Here is a 24,854-nt window from a genome sequence, read left to right as displayed (position 1 = left end):
CGTTTCCCCCAGTCGAAAGCAATAGCACTGTGAATTTTACCTATAGAAAATAGTTACAACAATGGTAAGCTTTGCTTGGGCCATGCACTAAGATTACCAAGTCATTGCAACCTCTAATGTGATCTTGTAGGGTTCCTTGGGGTCCCCGGAGCAATGGTGCAACGGTAGGACATCCGGGTTGTAACTCAGGGACCTGCAGTTCGATCCCCAGCTACGGCGTATTTGTAGGAATTTTCCTCCAAATGGGGAACGCAATCAAAGGATGCTGGGCATCTGGATTGGCCGCCGTATGCGCTTCCCGATTTACCCTGGTGGTCGGTGGGAAACTTCCGTGGGACCGGGCCGACCACCCCCAGAGATGTGGCTACTGGGATTATCATTTTTTTTGTAGGGTTCCTTGGGCCATGTATATTGGGATAACAATCAAAGTCCCATATTGAAAATATATGGAAAAGATATTGAGGTTATAAGATGGAAAATATCTCATTGGTACGAGGCCTTTTGGGTAATATCTAAAAATAAAACCATGAGGACGTGGGTCCAGAGTGGACAATATTGTACCGTTGTTGAGATATATATAGATTCCATCGGGATCTAACAGTGGTATCAGAGTGGGTTCATGTGGTGGGAGCTCCTATTAAGGGGCCCATTGGAACCGTTAAGGGGGCGGATCCGTTGGGATCCGTACCAATAAGGGGTCCGTTGGGACCGTTAAGGGAGCGGATCCGTTGAGATCCGTACTAATAAGGGGTTCGTTGGGACCGTTAAGGGGGCAGGTCCAAAGTGGACAATATCGTACTGTTGTGGAGATATATATGAATTCCATCTGGATCTAACAGTGGTATCAGAGCGGGTTCATGTGGTGGGAGCTCCTATTAAGGGGTCCGTTGGGAGCGGGTCCATTAGGATCTGTACCAATAAGAGATATATTGAGACCGTTAAAGAGGGGCTCCCAATGGTCCTTTGTTTGAGAGATAGATTGTTGGGATAACAATCAAAGTCCCACGTTGGAAATATATGGAAAAGATTCTGGAGTTATAAGATGGAAAATATCTCATTGGTACGAGATCTTTTAGGTAAAGTCCAAAAATAAAACCATGAGGGCGTGGGCTCAAGTGGATAATATCGTACCGTTATAGAGATATATATGGATTCCATTGGATCTAACAATGTACTTATAGATAAGTGTCTGATAATCCCCTTCCATGCAGTAGCCAACCATAGAAACCAGATTCTTGTGATGGTTTTATGCTGAAGACGTACGATTGGATTAGGTACCTCGGCTATAAACTCGTTAGTTCCCTGTGATGATTTCTGGGAAAGTTTCTTGACTGCAACTTGAGTACCGTCCTCCATGTAACCGTGCAGGCGCGGCTCAAACCTCCTAGAGGTCCTAGGCGATTTTTTTTTAATGATTGTTATTATTTAAAAAAAAAAATTCTCATCTGTTTTTTATTCGGACTTGAGATCGACAATGATAGGTCTAATTTTTTTTAAAATAAATTAAAATATTAATTTTAAAAATAAATTTTTTATATAAAATTAAATTTTTTAATTTTTTGAGATGCAAAATCATTAATTAAATTTTTATATTCAAATTTAATAATAATTTTTTTTCAATTGATGACATTGCTAACTTGAGATATAGTTTAACGTAAATAAGACTTTATTAATTTTAATTTTGAAAAAATTCTTTCTGCTAATTAAGCTATCAAATGAGTAAACTGTTTGAAGTTGGACAAATATGTTATTAGGTTAATAAGGAAGGAAGAAGAAGAATATAAAGAAACTAATAAATTAAAATTTTGAGAATTGAGAAATATTAAATATATTGGAATCATGTCAAAATATTTACGAAATTCAATGACCATGCCAAATCTCTATAAAATCCAATGACCATGTCAAATCTTTACAAAATCCAATAAAAATATTTTAATAATTTTTTATTCTCTCAAACTATATATATATATATATATATATAATAATTAATATATTAAAAATTAGGTCCCAATAAAATTGGGACCCTAGGCATAGGCCTTAATGGCCTAAGCCTAAAGCCGGCTCTGTTAAACCGTGATATACAACTCCGGCCGGATCCACCCTTGCCGATAACTCTTTGAAAGTTATTGGTTATTGTGATCAATTCCTGGGATGTGAATGTTCGATTCTCAAGTTGCAAAAGCTGACTTTGATGATTATTTGCCAACCCTTTTCCATTTAAACATCACAATCAAAACATTTCAGTTACATAGGCTGAAATGTAGCAGACAATTAAACGTCAGTAACTCCAAAGAAGCATAGTTTTACCCTTTGCTTTGATTCTTAGTCGGATGTATAAGGCCACGAGTAGTAGCACGACCGGAAGAAGAACACAAACTACTGTCACAATGGTGAGAGTTGGAATCTTCTTTGCCTTTCTAATGTCGGTTGTCGGATCGCATGAAGTTCCCTTGGTGCAAACTAGATTTGGATTGCCTTCGAGACTAACAAAGAGAAATTCATATAATTGGATATTGAGAATGATCACATCAAAAGAACGTTAGGGAATACATACATCAGTATCAGGGATCCATTTTGTGACTTTTGAAGCAGAGAATCAGGAACTCATGATCCATTAAGGTCGTTGCCTGTCAAATTTCTAAAGATCGACACCGAAGTTTGACTGTCAGTTTCTTCTTTAGCTAAACATGAAAACATGTAATATTGGTTGGTGATACTCACAACACCTCGAGGGATCCCATTCATCCCTGTGTTGGAGCTGAAGCCACAAAAATGGCCTCCGGCCGGTGAACCTCAGCTGCACCGGTGAGCTTCACGGTCTTCCAAAGGTTGTAATCCAAGTAGATATCAAACCGCAACGGTTCCCGACGCTAGCTCGGTTCCGGCCGTCGTAGTTCCCGTACATGAAGATCGCCCTCACCAGATATTTCTGACCCAGCTGCGTCACGTTCAGCAAATAGCAACTGCGAGAGCCGCCAGGAAAGCTCCGAAGAGTAGACAACTGCCTCGCGAGGGAGGAGGAGAAGAAGCTCGCGGAGATGTTGGCTTTCACCACTGTGTTTATGAATGTTACGGGGATAATCCAAGAGATCCCCTAGTTTGACTCGAGTCTGATCTTGGTCTCGCCCAAAGGCCCAGTCAACCACACCACAGACTTGATTGACCAAGTCCCTTCTCTCTCTGCTCGCTTAAAAAAGCCATCGACTGATACCCATGCGGCTCGGAGCGAATAAGTTGCCGAATCGCATGGAACCGAATCACTCACCCATTCGATCCGCGCAGTGGCCGAATCACCCACTCGGTCCGCGCAGTGGCCGAATCACCCACTCGGTCCGCTCAGTAGCTGAATCGTCCATTCATCCACACTTCCATTCGGTTACGCTCTCATTCGGCTGTAGCGCTGAATGGAGGCATTCAGTGCCCGAATCGCCAGGCGACCACTGCCCTCGCCGTGCAGACCTCTTACCAAGCCCAATCGATAAAGCGCCCTACAGTGCCTCGGCATATCCCATCATGACTTCTGATAAGTCCATACCCCCATTTATTACCGCCATCCCTTTGACATCCTCGTGGGCTATGACAAGATGGCTACTTACCGACGATGGGACAGGGAACTCGATTGTTCCTGACACTTCATTAATCTTGATAAGATATTCCTTAAATGATGACGTGACAGGTGTACACGCTCATCTCTCCTTAAAACGACCACTCCCTCTTCGGCAGCAGAAGAAGGTTTTTCCTCTTCTTCTACTCTTTTCCACGCTCAAGTTTTTTACTGTTCATATTCTTCCTTCTCCCGCTGTTCTTAACTTGAGCATCGGAGTGGTCGCACCGAGACACTCCTCTGGCCTTCCTACTCGTGTTTGTTGTGTTCCCAAGTCCAGAAGCTAGCAGCGCGCCAGACCCCTCTTCCTGTTTCACGTCCGCTCCGACGAAGATTCGATAACTTGTTCAGACGCTCTTCTCAACTGGAACAATGAACTGGTCATCGGATACGTAAGGAATGTTTGTAATTGAGTCATTGTAAGCGGCGTCGCTGCTGATGCCACAGTCGATGCTCATGAACCCTGCAAACGTAGACAGAAACACTAAACAGAAAAACAAACAAACAAACGGCCTTGGATTGTTGCAGCAACCTCTGCTTACCATCAGTAAAAGGTTCGCCATGAACTGTGTTGGTGATGCACGCAATTCCCAGCACGAGGAAGGAGAAGGTAGAAGTCATGGTGATCGATGAACCAAAGCAACTATCTGTTCGCATATTGTGTAAGTTGTAGGATTAACTGGGTCTCAGACGTCTCTGTGCCTTTTGTATCAATAATTAAATCTTGTCATTGCTTTAAATTGCTGCTTTAACTTTATAAAAGTCCTTTTTTTTAATGTCAATTAGTGTACACTATTCAGGGAGAAAAGTAGAACCCTCAATTTAAGTTGATCCATCAGATTAGCATGCCGTCAAATAATTTAAGTAAATTGTATTAAAATTTTATTAATTAATTTTAAAATGATTCAAATGGATTAACTTTTTTAGGCTCGCGATATGTGTGGATTATTCCACGATGGATTTGAGTTGATTCGCAGATTGAGAAAATTTATTTATTTATTTTAAAATATACAATTAAAGTAAAATTTAATGAACTAATAGGCTTGGCCTGTTTAAATTGAATTTAAAATTAAAAATTTAATTTCATCCATTTAAACTATAATGCAAATTTAAAATTTTTAAAATTTTTTATTTTTTGATAGACTTATAGATTGACCCGTCTAATCCGCAATCTCCTTGAATTGTGTTAGAAAATTTTCAACCTGTAAAATTGATGAGCCAGCCTACTCCTGGCCTATTCTACTATATGTTAAATTTATGACGGATTGATCATCCTATCGTAGATTGATCCATTTGATAGGTTTAAAGAAAAGTAGCAAATTGATGTGGAAGATGAAAGAAGAAGGCTTTGGCACCTTTTACGACATCATGCAAGACCACCATTGCAAACGACTTGACTTAAGCAGTGCCACTTACATTGACGGTGTTCCTAGCTACAAGGAAAGTAGCAAGGGAAAGTGGATGCCAATGTCGAGAACTTCGATTGTAAAATATCAAAAATTAAGGTTTAATTATAAAATATAATTAAACTTAATAGTGAGTTTAAAGGAGACTAATGAGGGATTTAATTAGTCTAAATTTAAAAGGTGAATGAGTTTAATTAAACCCTAACCTATTTTATAAGTTAATTAAGGTTGATAAAGGGTTAAAGGGGTTATTGGGCTAATGGGTTATTGGATTTTCAAACTTGACCCGTTAACGCTGATTATAAGAGGTACTGTTGATTCCCAATCACGAGCTGCCTTCTTCTGCTCATCCCGAGCGCGCGCATCCTTAGCTGCGGCTCCTTCGTCTCCAACGCAAGCACAATTGCGATTCTCCACCGTCGGTGCCAAAACGAAGGAGGAACGCCAGCTATCCAAAGATTTAGCCGTGGAGATCGTTTCTCGCCGGAAGGGGGCTTGAATCGGGATGTTGAGGCAGCTCTAGCGACGGCGGTGAACCGGAGGAAAAGAAGATCGGTAAGGGATTTTGGTTTGGATTTCAGGTTGTGCATTGTTTTAGAGTTTAGATCCATGGTTTTCTGGATTTACAGAGTTGGATCTTGAATTGGGGGTTGCCTTTGGGTTTCGGTCTCAAGCAAGAAGAAGAAGAGGGGAAAGAGACCGGGGATCTAGGGCACGGTTGATTAAGGTAAGTTTCTTCTTGGTTCTAATCTGATTGGCTTTGTTGAACAATGGATTTGGTGGTTGATTTTGGATCGATTTCTTCCCCACAGCGTGTTGATGTGAGTTGATCGGAGTTGTCTTTGGGTTTTTGGTTGCAAGGAAGAAGAAGAATCCATTAGGGATTTAATCCAATCTGAGGTAAGAATCTTGTTGATTCTAATTGATTATTAGGAATGAGCAATGAATTTGTGGATGATGTTGTTGGTTGATGCAAGTGTACTGTTCGTGTGAAGCTGGGCATGATACTGTTTGATTGGATTTGAGGTGTTTGGTTTCATGAGGAGATTTGTTGAGGGAGTTTGTGGAGTTAGGGAGAAGTTGTTAGGATTGTGTAAGTGTTGTTGTTATTAGAGAACTCATTTGGATTATTAATGTTGATTTTGGTTACTGGAATGGATCTGTTAACCTAAGTGTGGAGGTTGGAAGATAAGGGAATCCGGTTGTTTGAGTATCGGATTAGGTTGGTTGAGGTTGGTCAATGGAATGTTGACTTGTTAACTAGCTATTGTTAGGTTGGTTAGATTAATCAAACCCTAGGTTGGTTTAATTGGATTGAGTGGGATTAAATTATAGAATTTAATACTGTAATTTGATACAGTATCATTGTAGTAAGTGTGGTGTTGTTGTTTATTGCAGGACCTTGATTTGACTGGTCCTATTACACTTAGAGTATATTTTTCTGAGGGGTTCTAGTTATCGACGATCGTCGAAATCAGGTGGGTACCCTGTACTTGGTCAATACAAGTTCATTTTTCCATGCATGTCTTGTTGTTATTTTATTCATCCTGTTGCCACTCATGCTGCTTGAGATAGTTGCCTAGTTGATACTTTGATGGTCATTGCTTGATACTTGCTATTTGACCCTATGATGATCTGTTGATACCATGTTGATACTCTTGTTAACTATATCATCTATCTTGTTGATACCTGTATGATTCGTTGTCTGATACATGTCTATATGATCTCTGATGGATTAACTGTTGTATTATTGACCTATGTCGATTCCTGTTGACTCATGTTGACTCCTGTTGAACATGCTAATTAACTTTAATTATTACATGTTGGGATGATCATCATACATCCATAAATAGTTGTAGGTGTTGTTGTTGTTGGCTCTTACCTGACACCGTATTGTGGTGACACATGGGTAAGAGGTTGCACTATAGTTGGGTGCGACCAGGACTGACTATATTGCCCTCCTGCTACACTGTCACTCCCCACTTATTGTTAGTGGTCAGTTGTTGGAGTGACATGCAGTATGTCCTGTCTGACCCCTCAGTTCACTGCAGAGGAGTGACTGGGGAGTGTAGAGTGCAGACAGTGACTTGCATTTGATTGCGATGGTTGATGCATATTACATGCATTTGTTGGTAGGATTATTACATAATTTATTTTATTCATATGGTTGTGACTGTTGCACTTGGTTGCTATGATTGTTGCACTGCGTGACATTTCATACATGATTACATGCTATGATTCTATACCTATTGTACAATATGTTCTTCTTTTATTGTATCAGTTGATATACCATGTTCGGTTACCTTGATACATGATACTCTGTTGATACCTGCTACCATGTATATGCTATTTTATTCTTCTATACATGGTTATTTTGGCTTGTATATCATTGTTATATCTTCTGATTATCTTTACATGCACTACTTCATATACTCGCTGAGTATCTAATGCTCACTACCTAGATCCTGGGTTACTTTGTTTTCTCCCTAGGTAGTAGATAGGTTATTTGGAGCTTGAAGATTCAGTCGGCTGGTTCTATCTCACATAAGCAGTTTGTCATTTGTTGGTATGGTTATAGTAGTATTCCATTGTGGACTTGTAGTGTGGACATGGACTGTAGTTGTGTTGGATTTGTATTTTGTGGTTATTCGTTTTGTCGAATGTTGATTCAGATTTACGATGTTTTCGCTACATGGACTTTTCTATATGTTGTTGCAGATTTGACATTTCATGCATTAGTTAGTAACTGTGGCCGTGTAGACCTTATCTTGCATTTATATGTGTATCTGTGATGTTCATTGGACGTGTAATCCTTATTCTAGCTGCATGTGACTGTGTATCTTTGTATGTATTTAGGGAAGGTCATTGTTATAGGGGAGATGCTGTCGAAATTTTTCGGACGACCTCCCAGAACGTGACATCGATATTTATTTAATAATTCATTTTTCAAGTTTATCCAAATAATTACATTGCACAAACAAATCATATTTGATCCACTTTAAAGCTTACAATCCCCAATAACTCCGAGTAACAGGTGACATTTTGAGAAATGAGGTAAACTTTAGAGAGAAAAATGAACATTTCCCTAACAAATAACTATAGCCGTCAAGTTGGGTTAGGCCCGCCGGGTTGGCCCGCCCCGCCAAGAAATTTAGGCGGGTTGGGTTGAAATTTTATCAACCCATTTTAAGATGGGTTGAAGTGGGTTGGCCCGCCTAGGCCCACGACCCGCGTGGGTTGGCCCGCGGCGGGCTTGGGTTGGCCCGCGGGTTGAGAAAGTTTATTTATTTATTTTAAATTTTAAAATTAAAGTATAAAACTTAATGAATTAGTGGGTTTCATCTATTTAAAATACAATTTAAGCTTAAAAATTATAATTCAAACTTAAAACTTTCAACTTAATCAATTAAATTATACTTCAAACTTAAAATTTTTAATATTTTTAATATTTTTTTATTTTTTAATAGGCCCGCGGGTTGGCCCGCCTAACCCGCGGCCCGCCTTGAGTTGGGTTGGGTTGGAGATTTCCTAACCCGCCAAATTGGTGGGTTAGCCCGCCCCGCCCCGCCATATGATGGGCTCGTCATGGGTTAGCCCGCCCCGCCATGGGTTTGTCCGTTTGACAGCTCTACAAATAACTCTCGTTGGATATTAAAATTATTAAACAAGATCATGGAACTTCTTTGCACCATTCTTTCATATGTTTATCTGTCCCCGGGGCAATGGTGCAACGGTAGGACATCCGGGTTGTAACTCAGGGACTCATGGTTCGATCCCTAGCTACGGCGTATTTGCAGGAATTTTCCTCCAAATGGGGAACGCAATCAAAGGATGTTGGGCATCTGGATTGACCGCCGTATGTGCTTCCCGATTTACCCTGGTGGTCGGTGGGAAACTTCCGTGGGACCGGACCGACCACCCCTAGAGACCACCCCTAGAGATGTGGCTACTGGGATTATCATTTTTTTTTCATATGCTTATCTACTTATCTTTAATATTGGCCCCATCAAGTGGAAATACTAATATCTTAATTTTTTTATTTTGAACTCACAATCACAATGTGTCATTCATCTCACCATGGACGTTTTATTTATGTATTTGAATTTACTTTTTTTCCGTATCTATGGGATCCACTCTAAACAGTCATTGAAATGACAGATCCATTTTTAAAACACTAATAAAAATTAGATTTATACCATTCCCAATAAAAATTCAATTTATACCAGAAATTGAATGATAAATTTTGAAAAAGTAACCGTTGTTCTACGATTAATTATTTTTTAAAAAAAAACGCCTATAAATACATGCATCTTCATATCTCCATTTTCATTCCTCCATCTCTCTCTACTCTTTTTTTTTTCCTTTCATCGAGATGGATGAAATTTCAATGCTTCTTTTACTAATCTTTTGAAAACACATCTTTCAAAAATACTCATTCATATATTCGATACCCTCCAAATTTCCCAAATTAAATGATTAAAGTTTCAGAATTTTTCCATGAATCTGAATATTGCCACCCCAGCTCCACCATTTGGTATATATCCACGCCAAGAATAATCAGTTAATTTGGAATATCATCTCTATGTATTTTTTTTTACTCAATCATCAGTCATTTCTTCAAATTAATCAAGAAAGGCTAATGTTGAAATGAACCAGAAATGATAAATAATTTGAAATGAATAAGACATGATCTTTGAGAAATCATAAATTACTATCATTTGTAATAACAAAAAAGATCAAACTTTTTTAAGATGTATCACTGATTATTAAAATAAGCATTGGCCTATTGAAACTGCATTGAGAATTTGAAAGCGGTTAAAATCACATTACTATAAGTTCGTGTTGATAGTAAATAAATTTTCTACAAACTACAATAATTTTTATACTCATCGTCAAAGCATTTGAAGTGATAAGAATGTGTTAGACAATGAACTGAACATATACAAACTCAACAACTATTCAAGGACCTCAAATATATGCATGCTTAGAGAATTTTCAAAGAGTATGAAAAATATGTTCCATAACTAGTTAGTAATCACTTTAGTAAAAAGGCAAAGACATCTAAATCAAGGGCACACTTCACATCAAATTCATATATGAGTATCAATGTGAATCACTATGAAATCTGCATTCATCCAATAGGGAAAAAAACAACGAAGAAAGGCAAATCCAAATTTAGAGAAAGTGACAAAAATGGAACAAATCAACCCTTACGAAGATTGACAAAATATTCAAGAATTTCGATAGCAAAAAATAACAATTATACTAATGAGATGAATCAGGGACACACTTCCACATTAAATTCATATGCGAGTATCGATGTAGATCACTATGAAATCCACATTCATACGATAGGAAAAAGACAGCCAAAAAGGACAAATCCAAATTTAGAAAAAGTGATAAAATGGAACAAATCAACCACAGAGATTGACAAAACATTAAAGAATTTCAATTGAAAAAAATAACAATGATACTAGTGAAATGATACTAGATGACTTTTTATACAAGAGATAATAGTTGAAAAATTTTATATAGATGTTTATCTTTATATATTATTATAATTTATGCATTTGATGTAATTGTTAGGAGATTTTTTGATAATGGATAAATGAGTTGAACTCTTTTATAGTTTTCACCAATAGAGATGCCCTATATATATTTTTTTATTATCAAAATATAACTATTACATAACTAAATTTTATTCAAATAGACTTATAATTTTTCAAAGAAATTATCAAAACATATTATATTTTTAATTAAATACTTTTGATTTAAAATTCCAAATATCTTGTGTTATAAATTACATTACGAAAATATAATTAAATACAATCTTCAAATGCCCATTTTAACCCATATATATTCGAAGATTTATCAACGAGCACATATAAATAAGAAAAATTATTTCTCAAATCACAAATCATATTTTGAAAATGATCATTATATCTCTCCCGTCAATAGTAGCTTCGATTTCATTATTTCTTTAATTTTAAATGTATACAACTTCCATCTCCCTCTTCTCACTCAAAATTAAATTTACCTCGATATTAAATATAAAAATTATTTTAATAATTTAAATAACATCAACATCATTCGGTTTAGAAAAATAAAGAATTTAAAACTCCATTTGGTTTGAAATGATACACAAGATTTTTGTCTTTTCAAAATCCAGTTACAGTTGCGCAACAAGATCAATAAATTCCAACAAAAATCCGACGAAAATATATTTCATACTGTTACCTCGTTTAGAAAAAAACATTTTTTTCGCAAAGGTCTAAAATCAAAAAGGTAAATAAAATACGATCGATTTAGAGCCCCAATGGAACACGCAAGGCCATCAAGTTCAAAACTAGGCGTGTAACGAAGAGCGCCGTCGATTTCCCGAGCACGTAACTGTACCAGCCAATGGATTTCTCCGGCTGTTACCTGACTAATGCACGGAAACGCTCAACCAAAAAAATAATCGACATTTGCCAATCTAAAACTTCAGATCCACCCAGAACAAAATGTTCGATGAACGAAAGGAAACAAAGAAAGAGGAAAGAGAAACCAGATCGAATAGAGACAGAAATTATAATTATCGGATCAGCTACAAGAGCGAGATCGAAGAAGTGCTATCACCCGCTCGGTCATGCGATCCGTGAGATTACCTTTGGCTGATTGCAGGACTCGATCGTCGGCGGAGGAACCGACGACAGAAGCGGATCGGCGACGTCGCCGCTGCAACCAGCTTCAATAATCAAACTACGATTATCGATCAAAGAAGTTCTATCACTCGCTCGGCCATGCGATCCGTGAGATTACCTCTGGCGATTGCAGGACCCGGTCGTCGACGGAGGAACCGACGACAGAAACGCATCGGCGACGCAGCCGCTTCGACCACCGTCAATTAAAGAGATCGTTGCGACGGAAAACAAAAAAGCCAAAAGAGGAAGAAGCCAAGAACGGCGCCATAGCGGACCAGGAGGAAGAACTGAAGGCTTGGCTAGAAAAGGTCAGGATCATAGCTATTTATAGAGGGCATCATTTAACCTAGGCAAACTTGGGCCTATAGTTTACAGGCCCATTTAAAGGCCCATCAATTATAAGGGACACCTCCGGCCTGTTGGTTATCCTCCCGCCTTGGTCACAGTCGCATGAGAGCCTTCGCCAAGTGCGTGCCTCGAGCTCGCTACCTCGCGGTTCCGCACTCGAGCCCGCCCTCTCCCCACCCCTTGCTCCAAACCTTCGCCGGATTATGCCGGCACGGCGCCTTCTCCGAGGCCATCGCCGCCGTGGTCTCGCTCGACGTCCTCGGCCTTGTCGCCGACTCCATCTCCTACTCCAACCTCATCAAACTCTGCGTCCGGCACGGCGCCGTCGAGCAAGGCCGGCTCTTGCATCGCCATCTCTCCTCTGGCGGACGCGCTCCGGAGCTGTTCCTCTCCAACTCTCTGATGGGCATGTACGTCCGGTTCGGCCTCGTGGACGAGGCGCGGAAGGTGTTCGACGCGATGCCTGTTAGAAATGTGGTGTCTTGGACTACTATGATCTCGGCGCTGACTAACCTCGAGCAGGATGAAGAAGCTCTGAGGCTTCTGGTATCGATGCAAAGAGAAGGAATCGCGCCTAATATGTACACATTCTCATCGGTTCTCAGAGCTTGTCCGACTTCGGCATCTCTCCGGTCGATGCATGGCTGTATAGTGAAGCATGGTTTGGAGTCGGACGTCTTCGTGAGAAGCTCGCTGATCGACGTCTGCTCAAAATTCTTGGACATGGACTACGGATACCGGATTTTTAACGAGATGGCGACTCGCGATTTGGTGGTTTGGAATTCCGTCATCGGGGGCTTCGCGCAGGGTGGAGATGGATATATGGCCATCATCCTCTTCACCCAGATGAAGAAAGCCGGGTTCTTTGCCAACCAAAGCACGTTAACCAGTGCTTTGAGAGCTTGCACAGGGATGGTTCTGCTCGAGATGGGGAGGCAACTCCACGTCCATGTGCTCAAGTACAACCCTGATTTGATTCTTAACAACGCGCTACTAGATATGTACTGCAAGTGTGGGGATCTCGAGGAAGCAGATGTGTTGTTCGACCGAATGCCGGAAAGGGATGTGATCTCATGGAGCACCATGATCTCAGGCTTGGCACAGAACGGAAGAAGCACTGATGCCTTGAAGCTTTTCGAGTCAATGAAGGTGTTGGGCCCTAAACCCAACCACATCACCCTTCTTGGTGTTCTCTTCGCCTGCAGCCATGCTGGTCTTCTGGAAGATGGCTGGCACTATTTCAGCTCAATGAGGCAGCTTTTGGGCATAGAGCCAGGGAGCGAGCATTACGGTTGCATGGTCGATCTACTTGGAAGAGCTGGGAAGCTGGAGGATGCGATGAAGTTCATCGCCGACATGAGTTTCGAACCCGATATCGTCATCTGGAGGACACTTCTTGGAGCTTGCAGAGTGCACAAGGATGCAAATTTAGCAGAATATGCAGCTAAGCAGGTCTTAAGATTGGAACCCGAGGATGAAGGGGCACACATACTTCTGTCGAACATCTATGCAGATTCTCACCAATGGACTGAAGCAGAACGGGTGCGGAGGTCCATGAGAGACCGTCGAGTGACGAAAGAACCAGGTCGCAGTTGGCTCGAACTCGGCAAGCAAATCCATGTCTTCGTTGCAGGAGACATGTCGCACCCGCAAGCCGACGGCATCAAGAAGGAGCTAAGCAAACTGCTGACGAGAATAACTGCAATGGGATACATTCCTGACACAGATTTTGTGTTGCATGATGTAGGAGAAGAGCAGAAGGAAGAATCACTTCGGTATCACAGCGAGAAGCTAGCGATTGCGTTCGGAGTGATGAACTCCACAGGAGCCAAGCCGATCAGGATAATGAAGAACTTGAGGATTTGTGGTGACTGCCATGGCTTCGCAAAGCTAGTTGCTAAGTCAGAGAGCATGACCATTATAATCAGGGACCCCGTTCGGTTTCATCGCTTCAAGGATGGATCTTGTTCTTGTGGAGATTATTGGTAATAACAAATTGGAACGATATTGTTTTGGTATCGTATCGGTTTCCATTGCTAAATGCTGACGAGAAGTATTGCGATGGTTCTTTAGCAAAGATTTGGAATTGCAATAGGATATTATTCCATTTTTCTTAGAAATCCATGAAATCAATTGATCAACTTCTTTTTTTTTTCTGTAAAAGGTGGAATTCGTTATTTCAATGGTCCCACGACTATCTGTGAGGAGGTAAATTAAAAAATTATATTGGGTAAATTTTTTATAGTGATCCGTCCCACAGTCGATTGCTCGGCTTCGTCGAAAATTATATTGGATAAATTTTTTATAGTGATCGGCGATCCCACTGTCGAAACGGTTCTATATTAGACGGTTCCATATTAGAAAATCCCCTAAGGGATTTTTTAAAAGTACGGTACCATTATGTTGATAAGAATCTTTAGTCAAAACAGCAGGCTGAACATCAAATCAAGATTTCCTTTCGTGCTTTGCTCGAAACTTAGTTGTGACATATTTCTCTCCACATTTCCCAAAATGACACCAGTTGGGTAAGGCTATAACTCACAAGGTCTCGCTCGGATGACTAATATCATGGTTAGTTAGAACGGTCTCGCTCGGATGACTAATATCATGGTTAGTTAGAACGGGGGGTTAAAAAGGTTATTATTCTATTTTTCTTAGAAATCTTGCAAAAAGGTGGAATTCGTCATTCCAGTGGTCTCATGAAAATTGTATTGGGTAAACTTTGATTTTTTGAAGGTATGGTATCATTATGTTGATAAGAAGACTCGAACCGTAATACATGTCTCCATGCTTACCTCTTGGGATAAGTCACTTCGACTAAAAAATTATATTGGATAAATTTTTTATAGTAACCAGCCTCATCACAAAAAGAGATTTTTTGGAGGCACGATACCACTATATTAATAATAACCTAGTGTCGAAACAGCATCCCAGTCAACAGACTCAAACCTGGAACCTCAGGCAATACATATCTCCATGCTTACCACTTGGGATAAGTCATTTTGAGAACCTCAAGTAATACATGTCTCCATCCTTACCACTTGGGATAAGTCACTTCGAGAACCTCAAGTAATACATGTCTTCATTACCACTCCATACTTACCACTTAGGATAAGTCCGCCTCACCGCCAAAACGACCCAAACAGTATCTCAGTCAACAACTATATGTTACTAAGAGGATTCAAACCTAAAACCTCAAATAATATATATCTTCATACTTAGATAAGACATCTAGACAAATATATGTTACTTACCACTTAGGATAAGACATCTGGACAAATATACGCACTCATCTTGTTATCCATTACATGGCTGATAAAAATATTATAAACTTTTGCATTTTAATCCCTGCACGATACAAGTTATTACCTTTACCCTTATTATATAAACTTTAATAATATCTAATTGGTCTAATTAATCTAGTTGTTTAAACTTGAATGGTTAAATAATATTCTCATTTTTAGATCTTTGGTTTTTCTTTTAACTTAATTTGTATTCAATTTTTCGTTCCAATTATTTATTAAATAAAAATTGTCACTAAACTATGAAGGGCATTAAGGTCAAGAGATTTTTATTTTGTAAACTGTACGGGGGTAAAATGAAATTGTGTCGTCTTCTTACGTTGCCTTCTTAAATAGAAACCCTTTCTCTTCTCCTCTCCCTCCCTCCCTCGCAAAACCTCGCGTTCTTCCGGAAGCAGGAACGCGGATTGCCGAAGAATCGAGGGTTTCTTGTGCCGTGGAACAGGCTGAGGAAGAGGAGGCGGCGACGGCCATGGCGTCTAAACCGGTGAAGTTAGAGGAGACGGTCGCGAAGAAGCTGGCGCTGTGGCACACCCGCACGTTCCGCCCCATCATGACCCACAACGAATTGGAGCCGCTCATGGCCGCCTTCGGCTTCGTCGCCCTCCCCCTCGCCCCGCCGCCGCTGCTGCCGGAAGGACAGCAACAGCAGTCAGCCGCCGCCGTCGTCTGGCAGGAGTACGCGTCGCTGTCGGAGGCGGCGGTGCGCGGCGGCGGAGGGGGGAAGAGGAGGCGGCGCGCCTCAGGGGCTCCGCCTCGGCCGCGATTGCCCTACCCCCGGATCGATGGCCTCCACCTGATGACCTACAAGGCCTTCTTTTTGGCCCTCGAATTCTACCTCGGCCCCGCCCGCGTCCCCAATCTCTTCCATGTCAGGTGAGGACCACAGACGAAGATCGATCCCGATTCCTCTGCCAGCAAAATTACAACTTTTTTTCAATGAAATAAGCCAAATCCATGATTTTGATCGAGTTGCACAAGAACTCATCTTTCTCAATCTTTAACTGGTCAAGCGTTCCAGGACGATGTCGCTGTCGAGAAGGCTGGACCGCGTGTTCGGGAAATGCTACCGCCCAATGAAGGACTGCGAAATGGAGGACGAAGGCATCCTCGTGTTCCGCGACGGCACACTCGATCACATTACGAGAATCACTATCAGCCAATACGGTGGCGACGAAATCGACGATAACGACAACAACGGCGGCGGCGGCGGCCGCCGCATTACTTCTGTCATCAGCTGTGCTGATAACTCCATGAAAAAACCCAACCTCGACGATAGCATCAAGAACGCTTACTTGGTACCTCTCAAGGATCTTTTCCCAACTGACAACATGGTGAGCTCTTGAACATTCTTTATATAAATCATCTGCAATTGCGATGAATTGGAGACAGTTTTGAGGGATCAATATTTTTATCTTATATCTGAGTTTTTTCATCCAAACATTGCTGAATGATTTGCTGATCTAATTTGCTCCCTGTTCATTTGAGGTGCAAGTGTGATACAAAAGAAGTTCAGCTAGAAATCTCACTGAAGACTAAACCAACAAAACACACAACTAGATTGTGTCAAGCATCAATACATATGCGATACCGATAACATTTATACAGAAGTTCAGTCACTTATCCGGGCATTAGTAGAACAAACAGACGGCGCGATTAGTAACGAAACATGACCTAATGAAATCTAACAGGCTACAACTGAATCTCTAATAGTTTACCAACAAAAACAAACAACTAGGATCTACTAACACAACAACAAGATGGAACAACAGCAGTAATTTGTTTCGGCAATCACTAAAATCTAGGGCTAAAGAAGGATCAGCAGCTCATTTCCATGGGATACTAGGCAATCCCTGTTGGTTGCCATTGTTGCATGTCGCAGGACTGTGATTGAGTGGGCTCCCAGGTCCACCTGAAGATTCACTCAAGGTGCCGCGCGAAGGTGGGCTGTGAGCCATCAGGCCCCCTATCGGTGCAAGTTTTTCCGGCGCAGACATTGGTTCTCCAAGGGGTGTACTCTGCTTCTGCTGTTTCTTCCCGTCGGCAATGAAGCTCCCTACGACAACCTGCAGAGAAACATCAACATTTAGAGTCGCAAGTTTAAATTTTTCGGTTTTCGTTATGACCATTATGAGTGATATTATTAGGTATAGAGCTCAAAGAATGAAAGAATAAGATTCATGTAGACAAACATAGCTTTGAAGAAGCCTTGAGGGAAAAAATGTCTGAATTTTCCTTTATTTTCCCCTCCTTTTGTCGAATAAACATGGAATTAGAAATATTTATTTAAACGTTCAGAAAATGAAAAAATTATTGAAAACAATGTAGTGAAATTCAGTGACTTATTGAACAAGAAGAAGTTCAATTTACAATAAATAAACCTATCCGAGCCTAGATAAATACCCAACAAGAAACCGGGACATGTGAAATCTCTGAATTTTGATATGTTAAAGGCACATTACTTGAAGGTTGAAAGAACACAATTACGGAGACGATACTTTTTCTTTTTTCGGACACTCAGACTGGACGAGCACAGGTGACAGAGGACTCGTTAATTGTCTGGTCAACAGTTAGCATTAGCTTGTACAACAGTCAGACTGCGCCCTCAAGAAAGTTACCGCCATAAGAGAGCTTCATAAGGATGAAAACATCCATCTCTTACGGCATCAACCATATTGTCTGGTGACAGTAAACAACGAAAGATTGCTGGAGATTGTCATCATCCAGACTTCAGCAGGTTAAAGTTCACAAACTGGTGCAAGGTTTCTAATCCAGTAGGTTAATCAAACAAGCTTTAGGAGAACATTGGAGTTTTGATCCTAGAGAAGCTGTCAATGAAGAGAATTTAGGAGCACACAAAAGTTTTGGGTTATTTGTCTCAGGGAACTACCTGCATTTGGCTATAAATCGGCTTCGATAACTACGAGATTTGTGTTAAACCAGATTCTCAGAACACAAAGACTTGCTTGACATGATACTAGTCTAGCAAATGACCAAATGACAGAATGTAGATGACCTGAACTGGAGAAGCTGCAGTCAACATTCCAGCCACTCCACCACCCAACACACGGCCATCAGGACCAGAAAGCGAAACACTCAATCCACCTGTACGACTTCGTTGGCCTCCGTTCTCTGTAAGCAGAAATGAGCCTGACAGTGACAATATCTCAAATCGCCCCTGCATGGAAGATATAGAAGTAAAAAAATATTAGAGAGCAATAACAAGTGTAAAGAAAAACCTATGTTAAAAACATCAGACTGAGGACAAAATCTCCACTTTTCAAAGATAATAGCATGGTCCTACTAAGCATAAACTACTATGGATACTCAAATATACTCGTGTGACTATTATAGAAAAGTACATTAAGCCGTATATGACTCGAGAGTAAACATAAGAGAATTTATGTTATTTTTATTGATGATTTGGAAGATATACTATGGAGGATGAAGAATGGGGATGGTTGAAAACAATTTTCACTTTCACTTCCAAAGGGACAAAAGACACATCAAAAGTCTCATCTTTATGAAGGATTAGTTTATTCATGCATAGAAGCAATTATTAAAAACAGCAGAAAAGTCAATTGCCAGGATGACCAGAACAGTGTTCATGCTTAATACTATCAAATCAAGAAGAAAATGTGAAAAAACAGTAAAACAATACGAAAAAAACTGTCATCTGACAGTTGAATCACCAACCTCATAAGTTACAGTTCCACCTGAAGTTGCTGCTTGACGTAATGTTACATTAGAGATTGCACCATTTGCTGAAAGAATGCAAACAGCACGAGGACCATGCTGAGAAAAAGACATTATTTTTGACGAGACATCCTGAAAGCAAATATCATATTGTTAGCAGACCAATGCCTAGAGAAATATCTTGTTAAAATATATCTATAGCGATACAAACTAAACCTCAATTAGCAGGATAGTCTATATCAACAAATCAGACACAAATTGTTCTATATAACAGATCCATTAAATCAACAGAAATCACACATGAGCAACTTTCATAAATGGAGTATTGAACTATGGCAGTATTAAGTGTAAAGGAAACTCTTCATTAGAGGTGTCAATGGTTGTACTCGAGACGGCTCAATCCTTGCTTGGCTTAGCACGTGTACAAGCCTGGCCAAGTTGAACCATGCTCGGCCCAGTTCAGGCTTGCCTGGTTAATAAAAGAATTAAAATAAAAGGCAACAATATGTGTGTGTGTGTGTGTATTAGTATAGATACAAATATACATATGTAGATCAAGAATGATGGCTCGATCCACATGCTTGAACAAGTGTAGAAAATATGTTGCTAGTGTAACTCCATTTTCTATGGAATATGTTGTCACACCCATAGTGAAAGACTGGTGGGGATTTCGGAGTTTTAGACAACTAGTTAAAGGCTTGGACATATTAAGCCTAACAACCAGTTGAAAAATATGTCCCCAAACTTTGGAACATGATCAAAGAGATATACTGCCCCCACAGATCCACTACTTGGATAGCCAGATAGTATATCATTTGTACATCCAAAATATGTAAAAATAGAACATGTCCCTGATTGACAACTTTGGTATTAAACCTAAGACATGGGTTGAAAATTATCACGATGTGATGGTGAAGCCAAAGACTTCAAAGCAACCTTAACCAAGATTCCATTCACCATGATCCTTTGTCGTCCTCACATCATACGTGATATACTTGTGTCCACATTGATGACGTTGACTCAACCCCAAGACTCCTGTCGAATAGTCCTGTTGACTAGTGAAATATGAAAGAATGAGGAAGATATGAGAAATTCAGGAGTAAAATTAGAAATGTAAAATACAAAAGTTAAAAAGATTAGAGAATGAGAAGTAATGATATTGTGGGATTGAGATACAAGTTATGAGAGACAAGAATAATATACTTCAAAAGAATTTGGGAGAGAGGTATTGATAAAGAATGTTTAGTGTTTTCATATATTTTTAAAATTTTTGAATTTTATAAATTGATTTATCAAAGAGTAAAATACTGATATAAAAAAGAGGGACAATTTTGGGAATTTGAAGTGAAAAAGTGTACTAAGCCTAATGTTGGGCAATGCTCAGCACATGAGAAAAAACCCTGACTCAACCGAGATCAGTGCCCAACCCATTTTGAATCCAGACCAAGTTGAGCTCGCTACCCAAGCTTACCCACGTCTATCTGTGCCAACTCAACTTGATATCGGGTCATGTCAAGCCTCTTTGAGAGCGAAGGAGCAGCAGCTTAGCACAACCAATTTTGTATTAAATTGGGCCAAAAGCAAAAAGACAGGCACAATTGCATTTGCCACCTCTAAAAAAAAGATAGTCCGGTGCACAAAGCTCCCACCAATGTAGGGATCTCAGGAAGAGTCTATTGTACACAACCTTACCCTGTATTGCAAGAGGCCGTTTTTGCGACTCGAACCCGTGACCACGGTCACGCAACAACAACTTTACCATTACAGCAAGGCTGCCCTTCTTTTCAAAAACATTAGCCAATTTTAATTGATACTTTGACAGCTACAAATTCAAAAACAAGTTGCAAGGATACTTGTCTACTAAAACTTTGATGGCCAATTAGAAGAAACAAAAACAGTATCATATTTTGCATTAATTGATACTAATCAACATTGCAAATTAAAAAAGTCATGCTTAAACTATAAAATAATTAGGAACCATATTAAATCCTAAACATAACTTGTCTGCATTCTTGATAACAATTAAGAATACATAGCAGCAAAACATTGTATGGCATCAAAAAACATGCATATCTCTGAAGCACACAAAATATAGTCAAAGATATTTTGGACATGCCACATTCATATGGATACTCAATGTGCTATTAAAGTCTTCATGGAATAAGCTCATCCACTATTCTAATGGGAAACAGAAGAAGTTAAAAAGAAATAATAGACCATCTTTAGAGTTGAAGACAAATTCTAGTTTCACCAATAGGTTAAACATTGGACCATAGAAGTTCCCAGTGGGAGACAAGCAGATAGACCTGTTAACTAATAGCAGTTTTGCAGTTAAATTCATCAATTAGCATCGACTGTTGAGATAAACACGAAACTGAACTAGAGGCGTAGCTAGCTATGTTGCATGCAAACAAAAAAGACATCTAAACATTGGACCATAGAAGTTCCCAGTTGGAGACAAGCAGATAGACCTGTTAACTAATAGCAGTTTTGCAGTTAAATTCATCTCTTAGCATCGACTGTTGAGATAAACAAGGAACTGAACTAGAGGCGTAGCTAGCGATTATTGTTATGTATGTTGCATGCAAACAAAAAAGACATTTAAACAAGTGGCGTTCAGAAGCGAGTTATCATAGACGGACACACTGAAGACCAAATTCGACAAAATAACAGACAGGCAACAAACAATACAAATATTGGAAGAAATTACTCATCCTGGAAATTATGTAATTGAGATACCTCTCCTGCCTTCACAGTAATAACATGAGGTGTAAATCCAATGCCAGCTGATCCTGCAAGTGAAATAAAATTCCCTATGTTATTTTAATTTACAAAAAAAAATTATATGCCGAAATATTGAAAAGATCTTAACCAAAAATACTTATTTAGCAAATAAAAATTAAAACCTTTCAAGATTTTAAGGTGAATCCATTTTAATGTTCATACGATACAAAGAAAAAAAAATTTCAATAAAACTAACTAAATTGAAGTTTTACTAAGAACAACACTCAGCATGTTGCAGTTAAAATGTTAGTTAGTTAAAACAACAAAACATTCGGCGATGATAAAACTTCTATAGCTGATGCACAATCTCACTTAAATTGCATACTACTACAATGTATTAGATTTTGTAAGCAACTACTGCATTATATCATCAAAGCAAACATTTAAAAATAAATATGCGACTAATTACATTAAGATGTATGACAATAAGACCGTCAGATCCACCAGAAACTTGAGACATCACCAAATTCAATCAGCATTGTTTACTCATTTGCAGGAGATCACTTCATTCCAACCATATTTAGAAAATATTCTGCAATCAGTTAGGTATCCAACAAGTACTCCAATATCAAGGTTTTGTGCTGCTCTGGAATACCTTTTATTTTCCAAATTACTGTATATATTGTGCTTCCTTAAAGAGGAAGTAGGAGAAAAAGAAAGTAGTGAGGAAAAAATAATTATCTTCCTTCCACTCACTTTGACCCATCCTGTTTACTTGGACGGAACTGGAAAGAAGAGATTAATGCTACTTGTGCTGTATTTGTTAGAGACTCAAACTTCCTTTACCTCCATTTTCGTCTGATTTGTGTGAAATAAAATGGAGAAAGAAAAAAAAAAAGTACCTTCCTCCTCTCCTCTTCTTTCCAAGTAAAGAGAAATTGGAAATTTCATTACTTTCCTGCTTCCCCTCCTATTTGGCTATTTCAATCTATATAAACACCCAGATTGAATATTGTGAAAACATGCTTGGGATAAATTTTCAAAAAATATAGGAGCAATTAACATACAAACCAATAGTTTTTCCTCTTTTTTTTTGGATAGAAATGCATCAGCCATTGTGAATATTATATATATATATATATATATATATATATATATATATATATAGTATTTTATATTTTAGAAAAATCAAAAGGGTGATGGCAATTGGCGAACACATTTTTATATAATTTTCCTTCCAATTTGAGATTATATTTCACATTAGAAAAATATTTTTTTTATGAAGCAAATGCAGCATTAGAATTACTACTCAAATCAGTTCCTATGGTGCATCATTGGAATCCTAGTGGATCAAACATTAATCAGATCTATGGATAGAAGATATGAAATATAAATATACAACGGGGGTTACCTAGAGCGGCCAACTGCTGCTTCTTTTTAGAGTTGTAAGGTCGGCGCTTCACTGTTGCTCCAGTGGGTGAAGGAGTTAAAGCAAGAGCCATGGTGCCATCAGGTGCGTACTTTCTCGGTCGCCCTCGTTTCCGCTTCAGCGGCTCCCCAGTGTTGATATTCAAGCCTTGTGATGGCAACCCTGAATAGGGAACATCAAGACTCCCACTGCTCCCCCCGCCTCCGCCTTGGTAAGTGGAAGCAGCAGGAACAGAAGCAGGTGCAGGAGCTGGAGCAGGAGTAGGAACAGGTGCAGGCGCAGTAGGCGAGGTGTTGGCGGTAGTAGTAATTGGCTTGTACAACGCCGTGCCATCCGGCGAATAAACCAATCGCATACTCTGCATCGGCGATTGGGTTTGCACCGGGCTTTTCTGTACACTGGAATTGAACGGCATAATTCCTGGCTCTGATCTCACTTCCATGGGAAAGATGACGAAGCTCGAACAATATTAGAAGGTCAAACCAAAATCCTACTAACCAAAGACTCCTGAGGAAGTACAGAACCGAGTGAGAACACGCCCCAGACTCGTGCGCGTAGCCAAAGATCTAATTTTTAAGACGTTTCCACATGCTCCAAAAAGTTCACTACTGAAATAACATCCAGCAACCAAGGAGAGAGATCAGTCGAAAGTTTGAATTTTTACCACAAGAAACTACTCGGGCCAGCTCAAAGTCACAGATGCAAGTACTAACTCAAGTACCCTCAAAAACCCTAAGCACCGAAGTCCAATCTTCACATCAGTAACATACAAGAACCATAAAAGCGGCGTAAGTAGTAGCAACCGGAAGATCAAGCCACAAGAAACAGTGCAAAATAAAGTGCAAAGACCAACAAAGTTAAAATAATTCTATCCGCTCAGACCTGATGCGAGAAACAGTAAGAAAAAGAAAAAGAAAAGAAAAGAAAAAGAAAAACAAACCTCAAGTATGTCTAAACCGCAGAAATTCCTCAACCACACAAAAGAAAAACAAATTAATCACCAAAGTTCCATTTTTTCACGGAGTTTTCCCCTAAAAACCAGAACTTTATGAATTTTGAGGGGGAAATGCCGAGAAATACGGAAAATTAGCGAAAGTGCGACGAAAAAACTACTGCTCCGCGAAGGAAAAAAAAAAAGGAAATAAACAGAAGTAAATAGAAAAACCTAATTCGTGGACGCGCTCCAAATCCTCTCCGAGACAACTACTCACATCAGACCAGATGAGGCAACTAAAAGAGGGCAAAATCCTGCCCTAATATTTCTCCTACTCCATTCTCAAAAATTACTTTTTTAATAATTTTCAAAAAGTAAGTTTTTTCTCTCTTTTAATTTTGAAACCGCCCTTTTAGTGGAAAATAGAAAGTAGAGAAAAATGAATATTGATTTTATTTGTTTATTTTTATATTTAATTTTTGTTGGATGGATAAATACTCCTGCTCCAGAAAAAAAAAGCATTTTAAAGAAAAAAATAAAACTTAATTTCTTAAACGCCAAGTTGAATAAACAGGCCATAATTAGTATTCAATGACCGAGTGTGGGCCCTAACACGCCCATGATTACTTTGGCTTCAACGGACTTTTGCGTTGAGATTCGTGAGCGCGAATCTCGAGGATGCCGAGGAGTACGACGGGTGCAAGTTCCGAAATAAATGTTTCCGCTGC

At 39.5% G+C, this 24,854-nt stretch overlaps 3 protein-coding genes and 1 long non-coding RNA gene across 7 annotated transcripts; 3 read left to right on the top strand and 1 right to left on the bottom strand.

Annotated features, from left to right (window-relative positions):
• Positions 1-5,366: 5,366 nt before the first annotated feature.
• LOC141835675 (uncharacterized) lies at positions 5,367-7,702 on the top strand. Its single transcript, XR_012602406.1, has 3 exons — positions 5,367-5,565; positions 5,640-5,737; positions 7,501-7,702. It is a non-coding gene; the product is annotated as an uncharacterized LOC141835675 (long non-coding RNA).
• A 4,441-nt stretch (positions 7,703-12,143) lies between these two features.
• LOC141836649 (pentatricopeptide repeat-containing protein At2g03880, mitochondrial-like) lies at positions 12,144-14,030 on the top strand. Its single transcript, XM_074724157.1, has one exon. The coding sequence runs from the start codon at positions 12,144-12,146 to the stop codon at positions 14,028-14,030; it is 1,887 nt and encodes a 628-aa protein (XP_074580258.1).
• A 1,694-nt stretch (positions 14,031-15,724) lies between these two features.
• On the top strand, positions 15,725-16,777 carry LOC141835901 (uncharacterized). Its single transcript, XM_074723300.1, has 2 exons — positions 15,725-16,219; positions 16,365-16,777. The coding sequence occupies exons 1-2, from the start codon at positions 15,816-15,818 to the stop codon at positions 16,687-16,689; spliced, it is 729 nt and encodes a 242-aa protein (XP_074579401.1). The 5' UTR covers positions 15,725-15,815; the 3' UTR covers positions 16,690-16,777.
• Positions 16,778-16,879: 102 nt separating this feature from the next.
• Positions 16,880-24,462, bottom strand: LOC141835900 (AT-hook motif nuclear-localized protein 10-like). 4 transcript variants are annotated; one of them, XM_074723299.1, is made up of 7 exons: positions 24,358-24,462; positions 23,691-23,800; positions 23,175-23,590; positions 21,779-21,831; positions 19,040-19,171; positions 18,360-18,521; positions 16,880-17,409 (listed from the first exon to the last, which is right to left on the bottom strand). In XM_074723299.1, the coding sequence occupies exons 3-7, from the start codon at positions 23,554-23,556 to the stop codon at positions 17,170-17,172; spliced, it is 969 nt and encodes a 322-aa protein (XP_074579400.1). In that variant the 5' UTR covers positions 23,557-23,590; positions 23,691-23,800; positions 24,358-24,462; the 3' UTR covers positions 16,880-17,169. The 4 variants fall into 4 exon arrangements, with proteins under 4 accessions (XP_074579400.1, XP_074579397.1, XP_074579399.1 ...); XM_074723296.1 differs by having other exon boundaries at positions 23,175-23,800; XM_074723298.1 differs by having other exon boundaries at positions 23,175-23,699; positions 24,358-24,454.
• Between the last annotated feature and the right edge of the window lie 392 nt (positions 24,463-24,854).

Source organism: Curcuma longa, chromosome 10 (assembly GCF_044706935.1).
Source record: "Curcuma longa cultivar G26 ecotype Majalengka, Jawa Barat chromosome 10, ITB_CL_G26_1.1, whole genome shotgun sequence".
Lineage (NCBI taxonomy): Eukaryota > Viridiplantae > Streptophyta > Magnoliopsida > Zingiberales > Zingiberaceae > Curcuma > Curcuma longa.
This window is presented reverse-complemented; position numbering and strand designations above follow the sequence as displayed.

Bases quoted from the DNA above. Each gene is read 5' to 3' on its own strand.
- LOC141836649 (XM_074724157.1), top strand. From the start codon at position 12,144: ATGAGAGCCTTCGCCAAGTGCGTGCCTCGAGCTCGCTACCTCGCGGTT.
- LOC141835901 (XM_074723300.1), top strand. From the start codon at position 15,816: ATGGCGTCTAAACCGGTGAAGTTAGAGGAGACGGTCGCGAAGAAGCTG. The intron at 16,220-16,364 runs GTGAGGACCACA...CAAGCGTTCCAG, and splicing joins CCCAATCTCTTCCATGTCAG to GACGATGTCGCTGTCGAGAA.
- LOC141835900 (XM_074723296.1), bottom strand. From the start codon at position 23,634: ATGGAAGTGAGATCAGAGCCAGGAATTATGCCGTTCAATTCCAGTGTA. The intron at 19,172-21,778 runs GTATCTCAATTA...ATTTGCTTTCAG, and splicing joins TTACTGTGAAGGCAGGAGAG to GATGTCTCGTCAAAAATAAT. The intron at 17,410-18,359 runs GTCATCTACATT...GTTTCTCTGCAG, and splicing joins CTGCAGCTTCTCCAGTTCAG to GTTGTCGTAGGGAGCTTCAT.